This window comes from Aythya marila, assembly GCF_965140915.1.
Source record: "Aythya marila genome assembly, chromosome: 2".
Classification (NCBI taxonomy): Eukaryota; Metazoa; Chordata; class Aves; order Anseriformes; family Anatidae; genus Aythya; species Aythya marila.
The window spans coordinates 46,261,592-46,284,873 of NC_139043.1; the positions used below are offsets into that span (position 1 = coordinate 46,261,592).

The 23,282-nt window shown below is 37.7% G+C and overlaps 1 protein-coding gene across 5 annotated transcripts in view; it reads right to left on the minus strand.

Annotated features, from left to right (window-relative positions):
• The window catches only part of LARS2 (leucyl-tRNA synthetase 2, mitochondrial), a 108,192-nt gene that overhangs the window by 16,662 nt on the left and 68,248 nt on the right, over window positions 1-23,282 (minus strand). For all 5 annotated transcript variants that reach the window (XM_082752647.1, XM_082752650.1, XM_082752648.1 and 2 more), the window contains exons 13-19: window positions 20,359-20,457; window positions 17,440-17,577; window positions 8,876-8,979; window positions 7,512-7,694; window positions 5,640-5,809; window positions 4,573-4,650; window positions 2,197-2,308 (exon numbers count right to left, since the gene is read on the minus strand). In XM_082752647.1, coding sequence (XP_082608773.1) covers window positions 2,197-2,308; window positions 4,573-4,650; window positions 5,640-5,809; window positions 7,512-7,694; window positions 8,876-8,979; window positions 17,440-17,577; window positions 20,359-20,457 — 884 coding nt within the window. The remainder of the gene's footprint in view (window positions 1-2,196; window positions 2,309-4,572; window positions 4,651-5,639; window positions 5,810-7,511; window positions 7,695-8,875; window positions 8,980-17,439; window positions 17,578-20,358; window positions 20,458-23,282) is intronic.

The following is a 23,282-nucleotide window of genomic DNA, read 5'->3' on the forward strand; positions in this document are numbered from 1 at the left end:
AGTTACTTCAGAATGAAATGTCAGTATTTAATTATAAATACATTGCTTATGTGTTGTTTATTATTGGCATTACAAGAGCAGACAGAGACTTCAATCAAAGTATGTGGGTCCACTGCTCGAAGTGCTATTTATAGAGCTAATTATACACAAAGTCCTTTTTCCTGTATAGTTTACAAGAAAGGAAGCAGCACTATCCCTACCTTTTAGTGCAAAGACAAGGCACAAAAAGAATGACTTTCTCTGAGTGTGTATGGAGAACTGATGCACACAGAAAACTCAGTATTTAGAAAGCTTATTTTTTTATACTGGAGTTATTAAAATAACATAACATCATCACTCGTGCACAATAAAGTTTAAGAAATTGGCTACATCGGATGAACAGTAAGACTTAGCAGAACCAGAGTGCAATTCAGAACATGAACATGTTGGACATTTTCTACCAGAAGTCCAAACCCCAGGACCGAAATGCTAGATACTGGTTATTTCTCCATAATATTGTCTTCTTACCACACAGCAGTAAATGTACATAAATTCTCCTGATAAAATCGTTTAATAATTTTGTTATAATGTAATGATCACGCTGCTAAAAGAGATTGTATTTTCCATGTTCAGTCATAAAATTCTTCAGGCAATAATCACCACAAAAATTGTTTGTTTGCCAGTTGTATTGAATTATAATGGGTCACACAAACAAAACTGCATTTTTAAATGCAGGCAGGAGTTAAGGATAATAACATCCCAATTTTATTGTGCTTCCTTTTCATTTTTACTTCAGAGATATCCAGAAAGTGTTTAGCATTCTCATTCCTCAATGATTTTAGTAAAAATTAAAGAGTTCCTACTGTAACAGTCAAAATGTCACAAGACTAAGCTTTACATTTGACAAATTATGTAAATTAAGACACCCTCATTACCTCTGAAAAAAATGTTATGAAACGTTTTTGACTATTCTCTACTTCCTAACATGCGTTTGAATTTCACAGTTCACAAGGCACTGCATGTTTAAATAACAAAACCAGACCACTTCCGACTTCACCTCAACCAATGTGGAAAACAAAATTAGAGCTACTACTTCCATTTAAATATAATTTTAGTTAGATGGGACTTCATGTTGTAAGAGAATACTGACTAAAAGCAGCTTTCTCCAAATGCATCATGTCTATTGCCACTGTTAATGAAATCTTAATTGCTTAGAATAAAGACATCTTAAAAATATTGGGAATTAAAACAGAAAAAACAACAACAACAACAAAACCTTCTGCAATATGTCTTGCTGTTTCCAGTCTGTGCCCCTATGTTACTGCTATGAACAAAAGTAGCCTTTCTTTGGCAGTTAATAATATCGCACTGTCACATACAGCTCTGAAACAGAAGCCATTTAGTAGCATTGCACTGTAAACACTCGAACGCATAAAGTTCTAGGATAACTGTTGAAAATAAAGCTGTTAAAACAGCATCCAAAAGCTAACGTTAGGTCCAAAACCACATGCCAATTTGTGGCCAGCCTTAATGCAGAATATATTCCTATCTTCCCACATCTTTTAGGAAACCTTAAAAGTAACTGTTGAACTCTGGCATGTATATCCCTATTTTCACAGGTTTTAACTCTAGTAACACCATGCAACTTAGCCCACTCGGGATTCAGATCTAAAGGTTTACAACTGTAATAACCTTAAAAAATAGATTTTCCATTCCCACTTCCCACAAGAGGTTAATTTAACATATAGCATTCCTCAGTCTCTGGAGAGTCTCTGCAATAACAAGAATATGATTTATATTTAACTCTCTTTTAGCCTTTTTAGTATGCAGTCCTCTGACATGGTACTCTTTGCTTGAATTCCTGAAAGAAGGTATTTCTAGTCCGAAGGCTCTTTTAAAAAGAGCTCTCTCTGTAATTATGTTCAGCTTTTAATATTGCCTTCCATATGCAGAGGCAGCTAGCAACTGACACATTAATTCCTTCCTCATGCAGGCTCTGTCTTGAATTTTTCCCCCTTCTCCCTTTCTCTGTTTAGTCTTGTATGCAAAGGAAAAGAAACAACAAGTTTTAGGTTTGTTTAGGAATTATGACAAAAGGTGACAGGATAGATGCAGAAAAGAGAGAAAAGTAACACATGATTTAAAGATCTTTCAGCAAGCTTTTTGCTTTTTTTTTTTGCCCTGCTACATCAATAAAAAGTGTATTTCTATAAATACCTTTCCACATCTCTGATGCAATGTGTGGAGCCATAGGTGCAATCATAATGCAGAGTGTAGCCAGAGCATCTTCATATTCTGCACTGTGAAGAATAAGAGCTCGAGGAGCTTGCTAAGTGAAAAAACAAACAAACAAAAAAAAGAAAGAAAAGAAAATAAATTGTGAATATGAATATTTTGGGGTGGGAAGGAGAATAGTTTAATTGAAAAGTACATGCATGAATAATTCCTTAAGACATCTTAAAAACAGTGGAAATGAAAACTTTGCCTCTGTGACATACGCTGATGAAACTTGTGTTGTCTAGCCTGGAAAAAAGGAGGCCAAGAAGCGACCTCATGGCCCTCTACAGCTTCCTGAGGAGTGGAAGCACAGAGGCAGGTGCTGGTCTCTTCTCCCTGGTCACCGATGACAGGATACGCAGGAACAGCACAATGCTGCACCAGGGGAGGTTCAGACTGGACATGAGGAAAACGACTTTAATGTGAGCGGTCAAACACTGGAACAAGCTTCCTAGTAAGGTGGTTGATGCCCCACACCTGTCTGTGTTCAAGAGACATTTGGATAATGGCCTCAGCAACACGCTTTAACTTCTGGTTAGCCCAGAAGAGGTCAGGCAGTTGGACTTTAATGTCTGAAGGTCCCTTCCAACTGAACAATACAACTGAACTATATAACAAAACCTAAAATCAACTTCTATGTTCAGGACAGTATAATTTCATAATAAATTAGGAACTTACAAAAATTTCTGGTGAACTGAAATTGCATCTCGTGGTCACAAAGTGCTCTCTGACATTTATGGAAAAAAGGAGAAGCTGGAAATCTACTCCTGAAGAGGCTGATGCAGATCCCTGGGGATCTACTCTGGTACAGGAGACTGAACACATACCTGTGTAGACACCTGTGGCCCTGAATAGTATTTTGAATGCTACCACTTCGGTAAGTACAAGCCTAGATAAAATCAGAGCTACCTAAAGAGGTAAACTTCTTGCACAAGAAAGTCAATTTGTGATGAATGCAGCATGATTTTTCCTGGAATAAGGTTCAGTTGTACAGGATCCTAGAGTTGTTTAGGTAAAGCTGAATTTAGTGCCCAAGTGATGTTTTAGAGCAGAAGGGAGTTCTGGGGGTGATAAGTGCAACATAGCCTTCTATGGTTTGATGTTCAGATTGCTTTAGTAAACTGTTTAGCTTGCCCTCATAATGACAATTTTCCATTTCTTGCAAATGTGCCAGACTGGCAGAAATTTAGCCTTAATTCCTCTGCTTGTTGTATCCTAAGAGAAAAGAAGAGCACTAAAGGCAGCTGGATAAACTTCTTTCTTTGCCTCTGCTTTGACTCAGTATGATTACATCCCATGCTAAGTTCAGATTCTGCATTTATTTTGTGATTCATCTCCCTAATGAAACAGCATGGAAGAATGTCAACACTTGTCAGCTTATGAGAATTATTTTGTGGGTGTGATAATCACCAGTTCCTGCCTACTGGAAAATTGTCCAAAAACAGTGATTTGTTTGACACAGACCACAGAAGAGCTTTCAGATGGCAAATTCTTATCACTGATACCAATGAGGTCAATGCAAACTAGATTTGATAAGTTTTAGTAACTACTACCTCTTTTCTATATTTAGTTCCACCCAACTCCCCACTTCCTCCTTTCAAATAAGACTCAAAAGAGGAAGTGTCAATAAGCTATAAGGAAATTTGTTCTTGAAAGGTGACTTCTTTAGTCACAAAATATATCGGTGTTCAAATATTTAGCTCTCTGGAGGATGTGGAGGAGAAGAAGGTGGTCAGGAGTAGTCAGCATGGGTTCACCAAGGAGAAATCATGCTTGACCAACTTGGTAACCTTATATGGTGGAATGACTAGCTGGGTGGATGAGGAGAGAGCAGTGGATGACTTCAGCAAGGCTTTTAGACACTGTCTCCCATAGCACTTTCATAGGCAAGCTAAGGAAGCGTGGGATGGATGAGTAGACAGTGAGGTGGATTAAGAACTGGCTGGACAGCAGAGCTCAGAGCTACTATATGTAGCTACATATGCAACTTGTTTCAAAACAGAACAGAACAAAGAACAGAACAAAACAAAACGCATCCTTTTGAAATAGAGGACACAGAGGTAAACAACAGAACCTAGTGCCTCTAAGACTTTCAAGCTCTTCCTACAAAACATAGTATATGTAAGGAATACAGTGATATTAGAACATCCTTCTTTTAATCTGAATAATTCAATCTACTGTACACAAGACTCTTGAGTCAGTAATGACAGTAAGTGACTTTTGGAACACTATTGATTAGGCAGCTCTTGCTTTGTATAAAGACTTACCGGAACCACGACTGACAGCAAATTGCCTTTGTTCATTCTGCATACTTACATGGAGTATGTTAGAGAGGCTCATCAGTCGAGAAATAGCTGCATTGAACAAATGATCCTTTGTGAAGTACTCTGTTACCTTGTATTAAAAGAAAAGTGCTGTCACTAATTAATTGAAGTTCTCAAACATGGAATGTTACCTTTTACATGGAAATCACTTTGGCATGCAAACAAACCACATGTGTGTGTGAAAATAATAATCATATAAAAAATTCAGTTGACTAGCTTTCCATCTGTTTCAAGACTTTAAAAGCTTTAATCACCACCAATTAGGACTGTGTATTAGTGAGCACACTCTATTTCCTTTAATAAAATATCTTCCTTTTGTTCCTAAAGGAGGCCTTCATGTGTGTAAACTCAGTTATGCTGGTGAAAGAGTGTACATAGATTATAATTATTGTAAGATTATAAGATTATGACTCTAATGACTGTCAAAAGACCTGGAAGGTCCCTGGCCACAGGATTTAAATCAGGTAAAATTTTAAGCATAGAAAAAAGTCTTAGGCTAATTTTACAAGTATTTAGATCTCCTTCCAAGTCTTGCATAATTGAATTGACACTAAACACAGCGTGAGACTTAACACATAAGAAAAACTGAACAATTATTTCAATATTTTTTTAGAATATGCTAATATATTTCTCCAACAACTTTTTTTTTTCATCTCTATGAAACAGCAGGCATAATAATGAGGTGTGAAGCAAACAGATCAAAAACTCTTGTGAGGGATAATCTGCATAACTAACTCACCTACAGCTGTGCTACTGGAAATGGAGGTATTCCAAACCCAGGTTCACAACATTTTAATGCCATAACACTTCAGCCTTTAAATAAGGCACACAGGAGATAAATTTTACCAATACAAATGTTACTACTTTATAGAAAAGTTTTGTCCTATGAAATTTGTAGATTAATAAAATTACTTATAGAGAGAATATTTTACTTAAAAATTACTTTATGATCTACTCATCTGTGGGACAACTTTTGGATCTCTAAGCAAGGCATAGTTTTTACAAAAGCAATAACTTATTTAGTCATTTACAAACTATGTAAGTGCTTTTTTTTTTTACCTCAGAAATTACCAGATTCTTCTGTTCCCAGATCTTTCTGGCTTCAGCCTTCTCTTTTTTATTCAGAAGCTCAGGATTGGGCATGGTTCCTGAAGTCCTTGCTTCAATAAGTTTGGTTACAAGCGTCCAGACACGAGTCTGCCATCTCTGAACACCCAGTACAGCATCATCTGAGATTAATGAAAGGTTGCAGAAACAAACAGATCTCAGTTACAATGGATGAAGCCAAAACTTTAAAGAAAAGCAAAAAGGAACCTGCATGCTAAAGTTTAACATTCTGAAACAAAACACTATGTTTTACATGAAAAATGTCAATATAATTAAAAATGCACTTTAAAAATAATGCTGTGTTGCCTTAATGGAAAGAAATCAATAATAAAAAACAGATGTATTTTCTGTAATGATTTAAAACATATATATAGCAAAAATATTTGCTAAATCTATTAAATATAGTTATGTCAATGTTAGAGTGTTCACCTTGTGTTTTGAAGACTCAAGAAAACAATTCTGCATGCTCTCTTTTTTCAATCTCTTGGAAGAATACATATGTGTATATATATATATATATATATACATACACAAACACACATTTTCTTAGTAATTGAGATTTTTTCTAAAATCTGATCTTAAAAATTACATATACTTTTGTTGCTACGAGCTACCCCATGTGTTGTGGCACAGAGCCATTAATAACGGTATGGCTTGAGGTGTGGCACTCATATGGCTTTAGCTCTCTGTTCCAGATGCATCAGGTTTCTACTAGACTGCACATCACCACATCACACTGCACTGCACAGTAGCAATATAGCGTAAGATGTTCCAGCTGATAAGGGCTTCCAATTCTGATCCAGTAACTGCAATTGAAAAGACCGCCAGGGCTACTACTAAAAGTGGAAGAAGTAAAACACATGTGAGTGACTAACACAGACCAATTATGTGTCCGATTGCACTAGATGAAAGACTTCCTGCACATCTGGAACAGCAAAATACAGCCTGATTGACTATGTCTGCACAATCCGCATGAACTCTCCTAGGTGGGATGCATAACACAATGCTCTTCCCAAACTTTCCATCTCCTGTTCATACCGGAAGCTTGTAGATCATCTAAACACTCTGGCTTGGTATTATCTAACACTGTAGTAATGGTGTAATAAGCTACTGGGTAAATTTGGCCACATTTGGTCTTGCATACTCTAGACAATTACTTGCCCACACCGGGGAAAGAATGACATGGGATCTTGCCCTCATTTCCACAAGTGAAGACAAGGAATAAAGTTTGGAGGGCAATCCTCGAAAGACTATCAAAATAAATCCAGTAAGGAGGATCATGGCAAATGAGAAGTGGTGTTTAATATTCTCCTAATAAGTCAATATCCACCTAATAGGACAATTTTCTGTTTACTTGATTGATTTCTTCAATTTAAACATTATTTTGTTATCACAATTGGCTTGCAAGGTTACTGTACTGCAAACAATCTTACATCAATTGTAAAAATTGTGAAGTTTTATCTTATAATGAAGAAAATAATCTTAAAATAATCAATTTCAATCAATACTTTGTAGATAATTTAAAAAAAAAAAAAGAGACAGAAAATAAGATCCAAGTTTGCACTCTTACTATTTCAGAGTAAAGTATCATTTGAGACATGCTTTTCAGACATATATATTTTTTTAACTTTAAAGAGGTAAACTGCTTGTGGTAATCTTGCAAGTCTGCCTCTCTGTCATAGTTTTGTGACTTCTCTTTTAAAAGAAACATTAAAATTGTATCTTTTTTATTCAACTGTTCAAAACACTTGGGCAACAAGAACTGTTTTAATTTTGCGCTTAAAATGTACCACACCAGGAAAAAAACAACAGAGTTTGACTTACTTTTAGCATCCCACAAAATGTCTTGATCTGGAGGAGCAGCAAACAGAATGTAAAGACGTATGGTGTCAATGCCATATTCTTTCACTAATTCTTCAGGATCTATTCCGTTGTGCTTAGATTTGCTCATTTTTTCCCAAGTGATTTGGAGTTTCTCACCAGTTTTTAGGTGAACTGGTTCGGTGCCTAAATATTAAGACATACACAAAATATTAAAACAAATTTTGCTCACCTGTAACAACCATTGATTTGGTTATCTAAGAATTAAGAATTAAGAAACAACTATTTCTATTTCTTTTGTTGTTTGTTTGGGGGTGAGGGGAAATAATTGTAAAAGTAATAACCCTTTTCCCTCCCCAGTTTTTCCTACTTTCATATTTTAACGCAGCTAACATCCAAATACTTCCATTGCCTCATGACAGAAAGTGTCCTTCTACCATTTGGAAGCTGTATTTTGGCACTCATCCTACGTGCTTGACAGCCTCTGAGATTTACGCACTGTTATAACCATACCATTTAAAACTTCCTAGATAGGTATACCAATTTGGTACAATTTTGAGCTGCTGTTAGCTTTTATGGACCCAGGTTTATAACTCCAGTTGTAATCCTGGCAATAACCTGCCCTCTGTTGAATGAGTTTAAGGATGGAAAGGGGCATTTACACTGATAAAGGTGCACCCAAGCAAAACCACCTGTTGTTTTTTATGGAAGAAATAGGATAGCAGATAATGGTAAGCGTAACAGGTTCTTCTGTCTGTTTTTAATGGTCTTATGGGATTTGTATTCAGGAGAAGAGCAGAGCAAACAAGGCTGCATGAGGGAAGTGCTTAAGGGAGGCAAATGTGACCAAGCCCCTCTTGTTGCTCCTACAGCTCCCCAAACAAGGGCAGCTGATTCAGCTTATGCAGTGAAGGCACTGGGAAGAGGTGAGAAATAGCACTTTTTCCTATACCCATTACACATGTAAAATTTACCAAATATACCACCAGCTGTGTTAACTTTGCCAGTGTTTTTGTAGGTTATCTGTCTGATGGGACTACTAACTCCATTCAGCAAGCGGCTGAGCACTGTCTTACCAAAACTGACTTCTGGTCCTTTGGACTACACTGGAGCTAAAATAATATCATAGCATTGTTTCTGTATTTAGTTGCAATTAAAAGTTGCTAGATTAGTAGGGTCTCTCTACACTCAGCAGTGGATATGATTCCCAAACTCACAGAAGACACTCTCTGCTTGTGATATTACAAGGATCCATTTTTCTCCACCAAACTTTCCCAGCACTGAGTCCTGTATGTCTTCTTTTAACTGAAGTAGTCCCTGACTTTCTGTATGCACTTGTGCTGGCTTTCCCATGCTTTTTCTCTTACCAGTGAAATCAATCTCCTCTCTCTTCAAATACTGGCCTGTTGATGTTAGTCTGAACGTCTGATTCTTGATAAGACCTTGAACCAAAAGCTTATGGAAAGGCTCCCTAAGGATGGAAGGATAAAGAAACGTTTATGTTGAAAACAGCTTTCAAAAGCATACTTTAGATTAAGCCTCAGATGTTGAGCCAATCAGGCAGTTATTTAATGAAACAAGAATTTCACGATGACTGTGCATTAATGGTTGCCACCTTAGAAAAAGCACTTTCTGCATTTATTCATGGTGCCGGGCTGACAAGTGTAAGTATTTATTTGTATTCTGTACACATTCTTGCATCCTGATTTAGTGCTGAGTTATTACAATGCCACTTCTCAAATTAGCATACAGATAATACACAGAAGTTCCTTGGCCAACTGTGGAAGTTCACCAAGTCTAAGCTAAATCCCCATTTGTAGAAGTGGGCAAGTACAAAACCCTTATCTTTTTTAGAAATATTTAGTTCTATCTTCTCTCTAAGAAATGCAGTATTTTGGAACAAATCAAATGCTCGCTGCACATTTCTTTCTATAAACTGAGAAGGTAGTTTCTCCAACATAAGCATTTGCATGCCTTGCCTCTTTGCAGAACTAACCATGAAGACCTAGCTGTAAGAAAAAGAGTACACGAGAAAATGGCAATGCTGGAAAGTTCACTTCAGTGGATCAATTTTTATTTTTAGCATCTTGAACATTAAAACTTTAATTTTCTAAAAAAAAATTTACATCCGGAAGCGTAAGTTCTCACTCAATGTGTGTATCGCAGAGATAAAATGAGCCTTAAAACAACCAAAGCTAAAGGCAGTAGGGCACTCAGCAAGAAAAAACTCTAAGTAAATACTTTTCTGGTTGACAGATACATTATTGCTTCTTTTGAGGATCTTACATTTCTAATTCACCGAGTCAGATGTCTATTATTGTTTTCACTGGAAAAAGGACAACAAAAGTAATCTCTAGAGGTTTTGGTCAGGAAAGTAAGGCAGTTGTAAAAGCAGCCCCAAGAACTTTAGTGGCCAGGAAAGAGGTATGGAGCCAGATCCAAAGGGTACAGATTTGGGGCAGTTTTCCCATGGGATCCTCAGATACAAAGACATTGGTGACCATCATTTTGGAGGATGTACTAATCTGTCCTGCTCAGTATTGGCCAGTAACTCCTAACGCTCATGTGCTCAGCATTAAGCTATCTCAATTCCCCACAATTCCACCTAACAAAGGCCCATGTATCTACCAAAACACTTGTGTACAAAGGATGTATCACTTGTATTTACATATTTTTCAAAAAGCTAGAATAAATCTGTCCATCTAAAGAAGAAACAATAAAAACAGGCTTCCACATTTTACTTTACATTTACAAAAATCACAGTCCAAAACACTATTCACTTTTGTGGAGTCAATTTCATATTTCACAATCTTATGAAATATAAGCACGTTGATCATGAGGAAAATTTACTTAATGATTTAAAGCACAGTAATTTATTCAATAAAATATTTAAATCATTATTAAATTACACAATAAATGTGCATGTTTTTACTGTATTAAAGCAGATGCCTTCCAAATGCTACTCCTTAAAACTTTTGATGACTATCAGTCAAGGAGATATTTCAAAGAAAACCTTTAAATCAGGAGAGAGAAAGCAACAGGCTTCAAACTTTATCTTCAATATATTCATGTTTGAACAGGAGTTTCCTTCCTTGCATATTTTGCATACTTCCAAATACTGTGCAAGTACTGGCACATGGTGTACCATTCAGTCACCAAGCAGCACTGGTCTGTACCATGCTACCTGCTTTTATCAACGATATGAAGTAAGAGGATCTGTGTAAATATTTTCTGAAGTCAGGTTTGAACACCGGTTGCCTGAAAAATCATCATATTTATAAGTAAGTTAAAGTAACTCAGGTAGATGAAAAATGAAGTCAAATTTGGGCAGTAGAAACAAACAAACAAAGTATTTTAAAAATAGGAGGCAATAATCAGCTTAAATCTCAGTTATCTCAAATTATCAAAATTAATGAAAAGACAAATATTGGGAATAAAAGTCCTGCAATCCTATCAGCAACAAGCAAGTATAAAAATACTTTAGGAGATAACTTTCCAGGACAGTTTCTTCTACAAACTAAATAAACTACACCACCAAGGAAAAACAAAAACATTTTGTTCTCCTACCATTCAGTACTTCAGTCTGTTTAAGATCTCAATTATTAAAATAGCTACACTTGTTGCTAACTAAAATAAAGCTAATGAGGTAGGCAGAACATCAAAATCAGATAATTTTCTCCACTGGAAGTGATTTTTCAGGGAACACTTATTTTTTAATGACAAAGCGTTAGTTCAGATCATATGCCAAGTTATTAAAAGCTGAATGCAGGAATGAGCATTTCCTATTTTTGTTTATGCTGACAGAGGCTACAAAAATGCAATACAAAATACATTACCAAGTATGGGGAATAAAAAACTCCACATGTTCCTAGTGGGAGACCGCAGGAGAATGGAGAAATGCCCAAAATGAGAAAAACAGAGCCTGTCTAATAAACACAGGGCTCAGAAACAAATTGAGCCCTGTAATGAATTTCTCCTGATGTGCGGAGTGGCTTTGCCAGTGTTGTAATGGCTCCATCGCATGGTCAGATGTAGAGTGACACTCTGATATGCACTAATAAGGCTGTACAACTATAACTTTCCCCTTCAAAGAAACTGGTGTGCTTCCTGGCTATGGAAGGGAACGGCAAAGATGCCACAGCACAGCACTTGGGGTAATTCTGATCTCAATACTGCAACACCAGCCTGTGGCCTGGCCTCATAAAAACCTCGTGAGTAGTATGGCTGGGAAGCAATTGAAACAAAGCTGTGTCCAGACAGACAGACCAGACCTTTCCAGCACAATAAATGAAGAGGTGGCTTGAGTTTCTCTGGAGGCTCAGTCACCTTTTGAATTATAAGGATGCTGAAACTGGATATGCGTTTACCTGCCTGTCATGTCTGTTTGCATCCATGCTGAAGTATGGGCACTTTGGCCTTCTTTTTATGCAGCTTTTGATCATCTTGCACATCAAATGGGTGCCCACCTGTGCAGTCTGTTTTGCATCTCCAAGGATTACCCGTACTAGGCATGAAGCGTGTAACCCACCTTTTCCCCCTCAGAAATTTTCCTATACAGGTTCAGGTCTGTGACAGACCAATCTCTCTGTACAGGAGCACACAAGGGATGAAGGAGCAAGCACGAGTGACAGCTAAGTGCTCCTGCTCAGTGCCACGTCCTCAGGCTTCTGACTGCCCTGGGTAAAGCAAGTAGTGGGACTTTCAATCCAATTACAAATGACCCAGCTGGGTCTGTGGAGTCTGCAAAAGTGATAAATACTGGACTGAGAAGAAGGGACAGCACTAGCAAGGGAGCTTACTGAATGTGTTTGCATCCCACATCTTTAGGAAAGCTGAGAAAGCCCAATACTGTGCCCCAAAGCTGAGACAAGACCTTGGTCAGTCAGTGGCAGCTGAGTTCAGAAGCTCATGAAATGTGCAGTTAGATCCATCTGAAACAAGCTGGCAATCCTGTAGGAGGCCACAATATAAGTGTCTAGGGGGGTAGGAGCAGATCGTTTTAGGCAGAAGAAAGATCAAACGATATCGAACAGCCAGACTGTACACAGTCAATAGCTGAGTGCTTTTAATGAAAATCAACACTTGTGATCAAGTCCCTAATGAACTTTGAGAAGCTCTAACACCCTTCCTTTATAGAATAAGCTTTTTCTGTCACAGATGCCTTATTTTATTTTGTAATGCAGCTGTGTAAAAATAGCACCTTCTTATTCAACACATTTGCTTTCTATCAGAGTCCTATCTGCTGACTTAATGGAAACAATAAACTTTTTTATTGCTTTATAATCCTTCAGGGAAGATGTGCTAGATTCCATTTACAATTATTCATCAGACAGAGCTGATTACTAAAGCCTAGGGAAGAGCCAAATTCTGTGCAACTTTTACCTGCAATACTATGGTTGAGCAGGTGTACCTGAGTGTGTCAACACACACACCATGGTGCATTAAGCTGGAATAGACGAGGTAGGTGCTGGTCCCAGCTCCCTACATGGCCCCTCTCCCAGTGGTGGTGACAACAGCGAGGGCTGACTGGTCTGTGAATTAAATCCAGAACTGCTGCAGCTTACAGATTGCTAAAACAAAACAACATCAATTTGAGCTTCATCTCTCATCACATGTACCAGTACCCAGAGGGTGCTATTTATGCTGTCCTGTCATTATTAGAGAAAACGAGCAACTCTTCCCACCATTTCCAGTTCAATGCACTAAGAAAAAAATAAGATCATGCTCCGTCTCCAGGGGATATTTAAACTACATTTACACCTGGACCATTTTAGATGCCAACAAACATTGCGTTTGATATGAAAGTGTGACATCTGTAAATGAATGGCCTATAATATCTCTATTGTAATAATGTGCATTGCATGCAAGGAAATTGCTTTGCAAATCTGAACTATGGAATTTTTAACTTCTGATTGCAACCTCATTGTTATATTAACTGTCATTAATATAGAATTAAAGACTATCAGGAAAAAAGCAATGAAAGTAAAGAGGGTAGAGGCCAAACAATGAAGATTTTCATGAAGAAAAGCTATCAAAGTGAAAAATATAGATTACTGGGGGAACCTCATAAAAATTTGTCAGGATACTAGGTAACACTTTGTACCTACAGATACAGCAGAATTTTCCTACATGTAGTTTAATCAGTGAACAGAACTGAGCTACTACGGAAAGTTGAACATGCACAAGAGGGCAGTGTTTTTTAATGCTTTAATACACTTAATACGTTTATATATGTTTTCCCTCAGAGCTGTGGGCTTCAATACCATGACTTTAAGCTTGCTAACAGTAAGCTTGTGGCTTCTGGTCACCCTTTCACCCTTTTTGGATCTCTGAGATATGCCCTTGAGCAATCCTAACTACGCAAAAGTGGCTTCTGACAAATGCTAAAACGTTATTTTAAAAATGTTGGAATATTTATAGAGGAGATGCAATTTCCATATCAAAACAACCTAATTTGACTTCATGGCTTAAAAGCACCTAATGTTTTAACTTGTGTAGAGCTAAAGCAAGCAAGCGATTTTATGCATGGTGAGGAATTTGTTACAGTCATCTTGCATTCTGAACACATGTACAAGCAGTACAAACAACAGGTCCTAGGGGCATTGCTGTAACACATCTCCATGTGTGCAAGTTCTCGAGTTTCTATGTGACCTCAAAGGGATTCTCTGCAGTCCTTCAAACTACTCCTACAGAAAGCAATTTTGATTTTCTCTGCTGCTGTCACTAGATAGAGTCAGTGCTTCTTGTGCATTTTTTTCATTGAAGTTAGAGTCTTCTCTGAAATTTCCCGTGTTTAGACCAGTCTGCACTGCACAGTACTGTTGTTCTGTCACAGCAGAATGTGAACAAAACACATTCCAAATTAATAGAGCTACAGAATCATAGGTTGGAATGGACCTTTGGAAGTCATTTGGTCCGACTCTCTGCTCACAGCAGACCTAACTTCAAAGTTAGAATAGGTTCCTCAGGGCCCATCCAGATGAGTTTTTAAAATATCCAATGATGGAGATCTTACAACCTCTCTAGTCAATCTGTTCCAGTGTCTGACCTCCTTCACTGTCACATTTTTTCTGTCTATGCTGACTGTTACCTCTTCTCATTTCTCTGGACATGTCTGGTTCTGTCTTCCTTTTAATCCTCCTTTAGTAGCAGCAGACTGCAACTAGATTCCCTCCTCAGCCTCCTCTTCTCCAGGGTGAACATGCCCAGCTTCCTCAGCCTCTCTTTGTATGCCACATGTATTAGTTCCCAATCACCTTTGTGCCTCACCACTGGATCCTCTTCTGTTTGATAATGTTCCTCACAGCTGGGGCCTCAAAGGAGGACATGATGTGACTTCCTGAGCACTGAGCAGGACATGCTTTTGCTAACCCAGTGCAGTATGTTCCCATGCCTACTGCTGACTCACATCCAACATGGTGTTCTCTAGGACCCCTAAAACATGTCTCTGTAGTGCACCTTCTTACTTAGTTGTCCCAGCCCCTGCTGTTTCCATATGTAGTCTGTTCTGTGTACAGGACTCTACATTTGTCTTTGCTGAACTTCATGAGATTCCTGTCACCACTACTCCCAGTGTCCCGTGATCAAAGAACCTGCGGAGGGCACATTTTGTTGTACTGTCTGCATTGTTGATGAAGATGTTAAATAGAATTAGCCTCAGCAATGACACCTGAGGAACACCACTTGTAAATAACTACCAGTCAGACTTTGAACCACTGACTCTTTGAGCCTGTCTTCCCAGCCAGACCACGAGGATGCCATGAAAGTATTAGAATGAGTCTGGAGGAGGGCCACAAAGATGAGCAGGGGGCTGGAGCAGACAGGCTGAGGGAGTTGGGGTTGTTCAGCCTGCAGAAGAGAAGGCTGCAGAGAGACCTTATAGCGGCCTTCCAGTACCTAAGGGGGAACTACGGGAAAGCTGGGGAGGGGCTCTTTGTCAGGGAGCACAGTGAGTACAATAGGGAGCAGCCCGCAATGGTGAAGGCCAGTTCCTTCAGCACCCCCGGATGCATCCCATTTGGTCCCATGAACCTGTAGGTGTCTGGTTTCCTTAACTGATCCCTCACTCAATCCTACCCTACTTTGGGAAGTATCCCTCTCCCCCAGACTCTCCTACTAAGCACAGACATTGACAACAAAAGCTTTGGCAATAATTATCCTTCATTTCTAGGCTATTTGGTCTGATTTTGTATCAGGCCAACATTTTCCTTGATGTTCCTGTCAATGTTTCTGCTGAAGTCCTTCTTACTGCCTTCACCTTCTTCAGGAGTTTCAATTCTAGATGAGCTTTGGCTTATCCTAATTGCACCCTGCCTACCCAGTCAATGCTTCTGCTTTCTTCCAGGGGTAGCCTGTTCCCACTTCCACTCTCTGTGTGCTTTTTTTTTAGTGCTTGAGGTCACTCAGAAGCACCTTATCAGCCAAGCTGTCCTCTTTCCAATCTTCTTAGTTTTTTTGCACACCAGAGTGGAGGACCACTTACTTTGCAAGCAAATCTCCCCTTCCTTGTGGTCTCAGTTTACAGTAACAGTACTTCAGCCACCACAGTTAATGTTGGTTAGGGAGGTAGAAGAATTTGACTAGCAGAACTCTTTTTGCTGCTGTGTTACAACTCCACTAGATGGCTGACAGATCAGCATTGTAAAGCATTTTGTAGCACTGTCAAGCCTGAAACTGCTTGTAAGAAAAAGCTCTGAATTTCTCTTCTAAAAGAAATAGTGCCTATGACAGAAAGGATCAGCTTTCAGGGGCCCATTCTGTCAAGGAAGGAGCAGTCTTCCTGCTGCAGCTAAGCAAGCTGGAGGCAACAGGGTGAACCACAGGTACAGAAATTATCCACAATTTCAAATACATCTTCCACTGTAAATTATTTTGCATGCAAGAATGAGTAATGAAAACAGAATCACCTCTTTTCATCAAATGATTATGAAATAACTCAGGGAAATATTCCACTGGCCCCATTACCTACTCCATCCTTTTCTGGCGTATGGCTACTTAAATTCAAGTATTGTAGCAAAACCACTACATTTAAGAGAGTTCAATGTCACGTATGTAGGTTTTACATCAAGTTTGGGGAATAAAAAATGAATGCAGAGGAGTTGCCAGCTGAGAAATTACTAAGCAGTTATTGTTACGGGATCACTCATTCTGACTTAATGTATTCAAACATCTCTGCTGATGGGAGAACAGGACAGAATACAGGTGAATGTTTCACTGTTCTGCCACGAGCATCCTCTCAGTAGAGGCATTCCTGGGATGGCATTTTAAGGTACAAAAGGGCAGAATTTCAGTGGAAATTGGGTCATCAAGTTGGGAACCTGACAGAACAAAGAATAGAACAACAAATGACTCACCTTCCTGCCTCAAGCTTTACTCCTAACCAAAACAAGGGATAATGAACTGGGCTACAACAGCATCAGTAACAAGAGTAGTTAAAAGTTATTAAATGAAAGTAATTGAATAAAAATAAATTAACAGCAGAAAAAAATATGTTGCTTTTGATTACCAAAAGACGCATTTTGTACTGTTCAGCTCCAAAACTGCAATGAATTACAGGAGTGCTTAGTTTTATACATCTACATGGTTCCGCTGGAATTAACGGTATTAGTATGCAGGAAGTAAAATAATTTGAAATAACAGCATTACTCAGAATGCCTGAAGTTACTTGTTTTTGTAACCTTTTGCAGGCTGAAAATCTACAGCAACATTTTATCACTTGCTCTGAGCCAGTTAATACCCATGTAGTAAATAAACATGCTATGTATGCATACATACAGCAAATGTAACAGACTGTAAGAAACCAAGTATTTAGCCAAGACTGATGAGCAGAAAAATTCAGACCTATACGTTCCATTATCATAACAATGTTCAATAACATTCCTGCTAGACAAATGAAATCTGAAAGGTTTTTATAGAAATATGTAAGGCTTACTTGTGTTTGGTCATCTTCAGGTCATGGCAAAAATGGCTGAAAAACCTAGCATAGAATAAGTGCATAACTGCGTGCTCCTTTCCTCCAATGTACAAATCCACAGGCATCCAGTAGTTAGCCAAGTCACTATTAAAGGGCCTGAAAAAAAAAATAATAGGAAAAATACAATGTGAAGAAGAAAGATCAGCTCTTCTAATGTAGCTCATCATATTTGACTGGGCAAGACTATTTAATGAGAGCTACAAATGTACAATAAAACTTTAATTTTGCTATCAGATCTTTCAATTTTTTTAAGAAGTGGTAAGCTTTTTGAATCATATAGAAAAAAAAATCTCCACTTAAAAACAGCTCAACAAAAATGTTATTTTCATATATTTTAGATGTTCAACTAAGATTTCACGCATCACCTTAGAAAGTGATGAAAGTATTTGTTTGCTCTATAGAACTTTTTTCATAAACACCCTGTGTCTAGCTTTTAGATTTTTTACTATTTACCAATACCAAGTTTTACATAAAAATATACTACCATGAAAGACTCAAAAGACATGCCCACTTAAAAACAGTTGCTTTTTTTTAATCGGAGGTTTGCATTGTTGCCATTAGAGGGCAATGTAACAGCTTATAGTGCTGCAAAACGTTCCGAAGAGTCAGATAGGTCATCGTCCTCAAACTGGAGGATGCTCTGTGAATTTACAGTAAATGTTGGTGGTACTTTATAGTCTATTTTCTACATTATTTGAGGCCACTCTGCATCGTTTCTTAGCATTGCTTGCTGTTTCGTTAAATATTTGTACGTCTGCTGTAATGGGCTCCTACTTGCATGTATGTTCTTTGATGTATGCTTTACAGCACCATTCTAACAAATTTATTTGTTTGTCAGCTTATTAAATTATTCCATCTGTAACTTTTTTTATTAGTATTATTTTTTGGTGATAGCAACACTTTTTTTCTCACAGATCAGCCCAGAAGCAAATCATGGATGTGAAATTCATGTCTTTCGTAGAACAAGTCAAAACTTACCACTCTTCACAGTGTTCCAAGATCAACAGAGTAATTCTCCCAAATTCTGGGTTTATGAAATGACTTACAGAAATAAAGGTTTAAGTATATGTAGCTCAGAAATTAACAAATACATAAAATGGAAGTAGAGATCTAGTACAGAAATCCGTACAAATGCTTTTATTTCAATATAAAACATACTCAGCTACACTAAGCTGTTACTTTGACAGCTGGATGTTGCATATGACTCTTTCATCTTCATCAGGAAAAGTCCCTCTTAATATTTCAAATTGTCACCGAGAAAGCAATCCATGTCACTTAAATAATATTATTAACAATGAATTCACACTGTCACTAGAAAATAACTAATGTGAAACAGAAGTGTTCACAGAAGAGTTTTCTTTAGTTTAACTGACGGATTACCTGGATGTGTGCTGCCAATATAAAAAAATAACTGGCCCAGCTATACTTAAATCACTTGGTACGTAGCATGCACCCAGACATTGTTCAGGGCAATAAGTAAATAAATAATCAACCCCCAAATATCCTTATATGTGGTATCAATATCAAAAATGCAACTCTTTTTATCTTAATTAGACTACATAGTAGTACTGTTCCACTAAATCCTCTTTGTAAAAGGGAGCAAGAAAACACACTTGTGTATTTTACCCATATCTCACATAAAATCAAGCAGCCGAAACAGACACCTGAATGGCATTCTTGATGTGACCTTCTCAAAGCGTGCGTGCTCCATATACATGAAGACACTTTACACAGACATCGAGAATACTAAAATGGAAATGTCAATAAGAAAAACAAAATACATCCCACCAGACTCATTCACCAACATGAAGCTCATTATCTCCCATAAGTTATCAGGATGACAGAAGCCATTTCCTGGACATTTTCCATTTATCTGTGCAATAACTGACTGACATGAAAAATATTCCTCAAATTTGCTGCCATCATACTGTCCTCCAGAATGGCTCTCAAAATATTCAAGAAATGGTAATGGCCAGCCATCCAGTGACTGTAGGTGGCAATCTAATTTGGCCAGTGCATGTGAAATGCTTTTGGACAGCTGAGTCAGTCTCTGCAGGCTGATTTAATGCTGGTGTGACAACACCTCCGGGCACTATCAGCAGTGCTAATACAGGCAGACTACGATGCAGATAAATGGCTAAGTAACTACATCTATCTTCCCATACTCCTCATGCTACATCCACTAACACACAACCCATGAAAAATCTCTTTTTATTAATTACTAATTTAGTCAAAGTAATAATACACAGCAGAAGCTTGCTCTGATACCACTTCACTTTGTGTTTGTGCATGACGAAGTAGCCAGAGTTACTGGAACTCTGAAGAAAAGAAATTAAGGTGTAATTCTTCACAGCTGGATGTTACATCATACTATTCCTTCTCTTCCCAGTGGAAAAGTGCTATCTGTCTACACATCAAAATACTCAGTATATTACCAAGGAAGGTATGCTCAAAGCAAATTACCACAATCTCAGAGAGAGTCATGGTAGGCTGTCATTCCTGACAGCATCCTTCACTAACAACTATCTTTAGCTTCTCAGCTGAACATTTCCACTATGCCCCGGCCTTGTAATGCCCTTTCATGCAAACTCTGCCCCTTGCCTCGTAGCTCCTGCTGTCTACATGTACTGCTCTTGTGCATTTCCTGGCATGGGAACAACCAAATGCCACAATTTTGGAGCAATTCCTAGTCAACCCTGTGCAGCTCTCAGGCATAGAGCAGACACAAAATCAGGTTAGCACATAGGTTTAAACTGGCTTCTGCAAAAGCAGTTAAGCTAGAAGCACCAGCAAATCTGGCCTCTGTCCTCCTCCTTTCTTCCCTTCTACTCTGTAAAGTAGGCTTGCCCACCAGATGGCCCTGCATCTGGACCTTACCTGTCAGTGTTGTGAGGGTCAGTGTATCTCAGGTAATACCAAGCAGAATCAACAAATGTATCCATGGTATCAATTTCTCGCCTTGCTGCTGACTTACACCTGAGCCAGAGAGACACATAAGAACTATTTTTAGGTAAGTGACAAGCTTGGCAAAAAGAATAAACATGTACAGAGCAGCCATGAAGAAATTTAGATTTAAAACTGAAAGAGTTTGAACAGCTTGAAGAGTGATATGTTCAGAAAAAGTCCAGTGTGAGTAATAGCACCAACTCTCCTTTCTCTTCTATCCTAAACGAAACAAAATACAAACCAAAAAAGAGCCAGAACAGCCATAATATAAAGCAATAGCAGAAGACTGCACAGTACAAGACAGCCTTCTCAATCACATGTTCCTGGATTTTTTTAGATATGTCATTAAAAAAAACGACTAAGCAAGCTTTAGAGCACAGACAAGCATCCTTTGCCTTAAAGTTAGTGGGTACTGAATATATATCACACTTGCCAGGTACCAGCAAACAAATCATTTTATAAACACTCAACAGAAGGAGCAGGTGTTTGCCTCTCACTGATTGTTTTTACAAAAATGTCTTTTCGGATTCCATTTATAATCTCTACGAAAAAAATGAACTTAGTTCAGTAGTTTCGACTTTCACTGAGATGTATCAAATCTCTTCTAAAACTTGCAGCACAATTTTAATTTGTAATTACTGAGAATCGATTTTTTGCTAGGAGTTACACTGGCAGCACTGAGAAATAGTTTTAAATGACATTTTAGAAGCTTGGGTTATTTTCCTCTAATTTCTCCCAAACAAATTATTTATTTGTAGGAGTCAATAATTACATTTAATAAATTTCCATTTGTTGCAATAGATCTCTCTTTAAAACCTTTACTGCGAAAACAATGCAATTTCTCTAAAGTAAGCCTTTGCAACCTGTCACAAGCTTGTGTATAATATATGTAGTGAGTATCACCAGCTGTATGTAACAAATGGACACAACTTATAAATGCATGCAAAGTTACATGCAATAAATACATGTATGTATACATGTAATGAATTTACTTAATAAACGGGCCTTTGCTATTTAATTTTTTCCAGCTGCATTTGTAGTCTGTGCTCAAGCTTGATGGTTGAGCTGCAACATGTACCTGCCTGTCTGCCTGATGCTTCAGCTTGGCTTGCCAAGGCAAGTTGATGAGAATATCACAGGTTTAGCATTCGCCTTCACTCTGTCTCTGCCCCATATCCATCTCCATCAGCAAGCTTTTCTTTCAACGGGAATAATGTAGCAAAGGAATTTTACTTCTTTGTATCTGTTTTGTTTTGAATACAGAATACTCGTACAAATTTCACATATAAGCAGACTTGGCCAAAATTAAACTGCATTATACAGAAACAGTGAAAAGCAAGAATATTTTATGGTCATTGAACCATAATTATATCTGCTTCGTGCCTCTGCTGTTGCTTGTACTCTAAATGGACATGGCTCACTAACACAGAGACAGCATGGACATCTTTCAGAATTTATATAACAGGCACAATACTGTAATTTGATTAGACGATATTCAGACAACTAACACAATTACCTGAACTTGTATAACAATGAATAACTTAGGCATCTCTTTCCATTTATGATTGCTAACATTATTGTAGCTCAAATCTGAGTACTCACAGACCTTCATATCTTTCCATCTTGCTTTCCTTATTAATTCTAGATATTAAATGCAACTAATGAAGAAAAAAAAAACTCATTATGGGAGAGAAGGACTAAAGGAAGGGATGACAGAACTTCTCAGAGCAAGGAAAAATGGGGATAGGAAGACTATGCACACAAAGGCAATAGCTCAAAGGATTTGAAATTGTAGCAGACATATGGATGATCAATACTGAAGACAACTATCAACTAAGTGAAAATAAAAAAGCCAAATAAATGTGATTATAATAATAAAAAAATTATTTTCAGCAAACTCTCATGTTCTAAGCTAAGAACTGATCCTGTATCCATTATTTCTGATTAAACAAATGCCCTTGGTTAACTTTAAAGTATGGCAGCCACAATAACTATATAGAAACAGTAAGGATTTGCTACATATCAAAAGCACTTTGTTGCACAGTAAGCAATAAAATTATTTCTGAATTAATTTTAGAAAGAAGCCAGGATTGTAGACAGTAGCTTTCAATAAAATCAGAAAAAAAAAATCAGTTAAAATTAGCAATTTTAGACCAGAGCATTCCCAGGGCCTTTACTAAACCTGAAGATCTTAGCAAGAATCACACTTTAAAATATGTAACTACATGTAATTTAAATAGGCATATCTGAGAAGAAATTTTCTAGGCAGATACATGAAAGTAAATGTGCATTTTATTTAAAATACATGTTACCAACAAAGATCAAAATACGTGTTTCCAGAGAACCACAGAACTGCTTTGCCTGAACTACCTAATTAGAAATGAAAACCACAGCAATGTTCTATCCTGGAAATGTTAAAATAAAGTGGCTTGTTACAAAACTGCTGCATTGTCAATGAGAGCCCTATGTCCATTTATATGTCTGGTTCTCTTGCCTGGCAGCCTGACAACGTACCTCCCATTTAGTCAGTCTGTTAGCAGCAGTATTGCATTACACTGCTGATGAAAAACTTCTCTGGGATAACTCATGTTCTACCAGTTCCTTCTGCAGAACCTGTATGCACACTCCGGAGTGCACACTATCTAAGCAGTCCCCAAGATCAGACACCTGATTTTCATGACTTATCTCTTGCTACTTAATTTGAGCTGTTTCATTTCTTTAACAGCTGGGCTACTAACAATAAAGATTGCAACATTGACAAGATGCATATACTTACTATCTCCTTCTACCTGAACTATAATGCTGCCATCTGTAATGTACAGTGAATGTGATTCTTCAGGATAAAGAATAATATA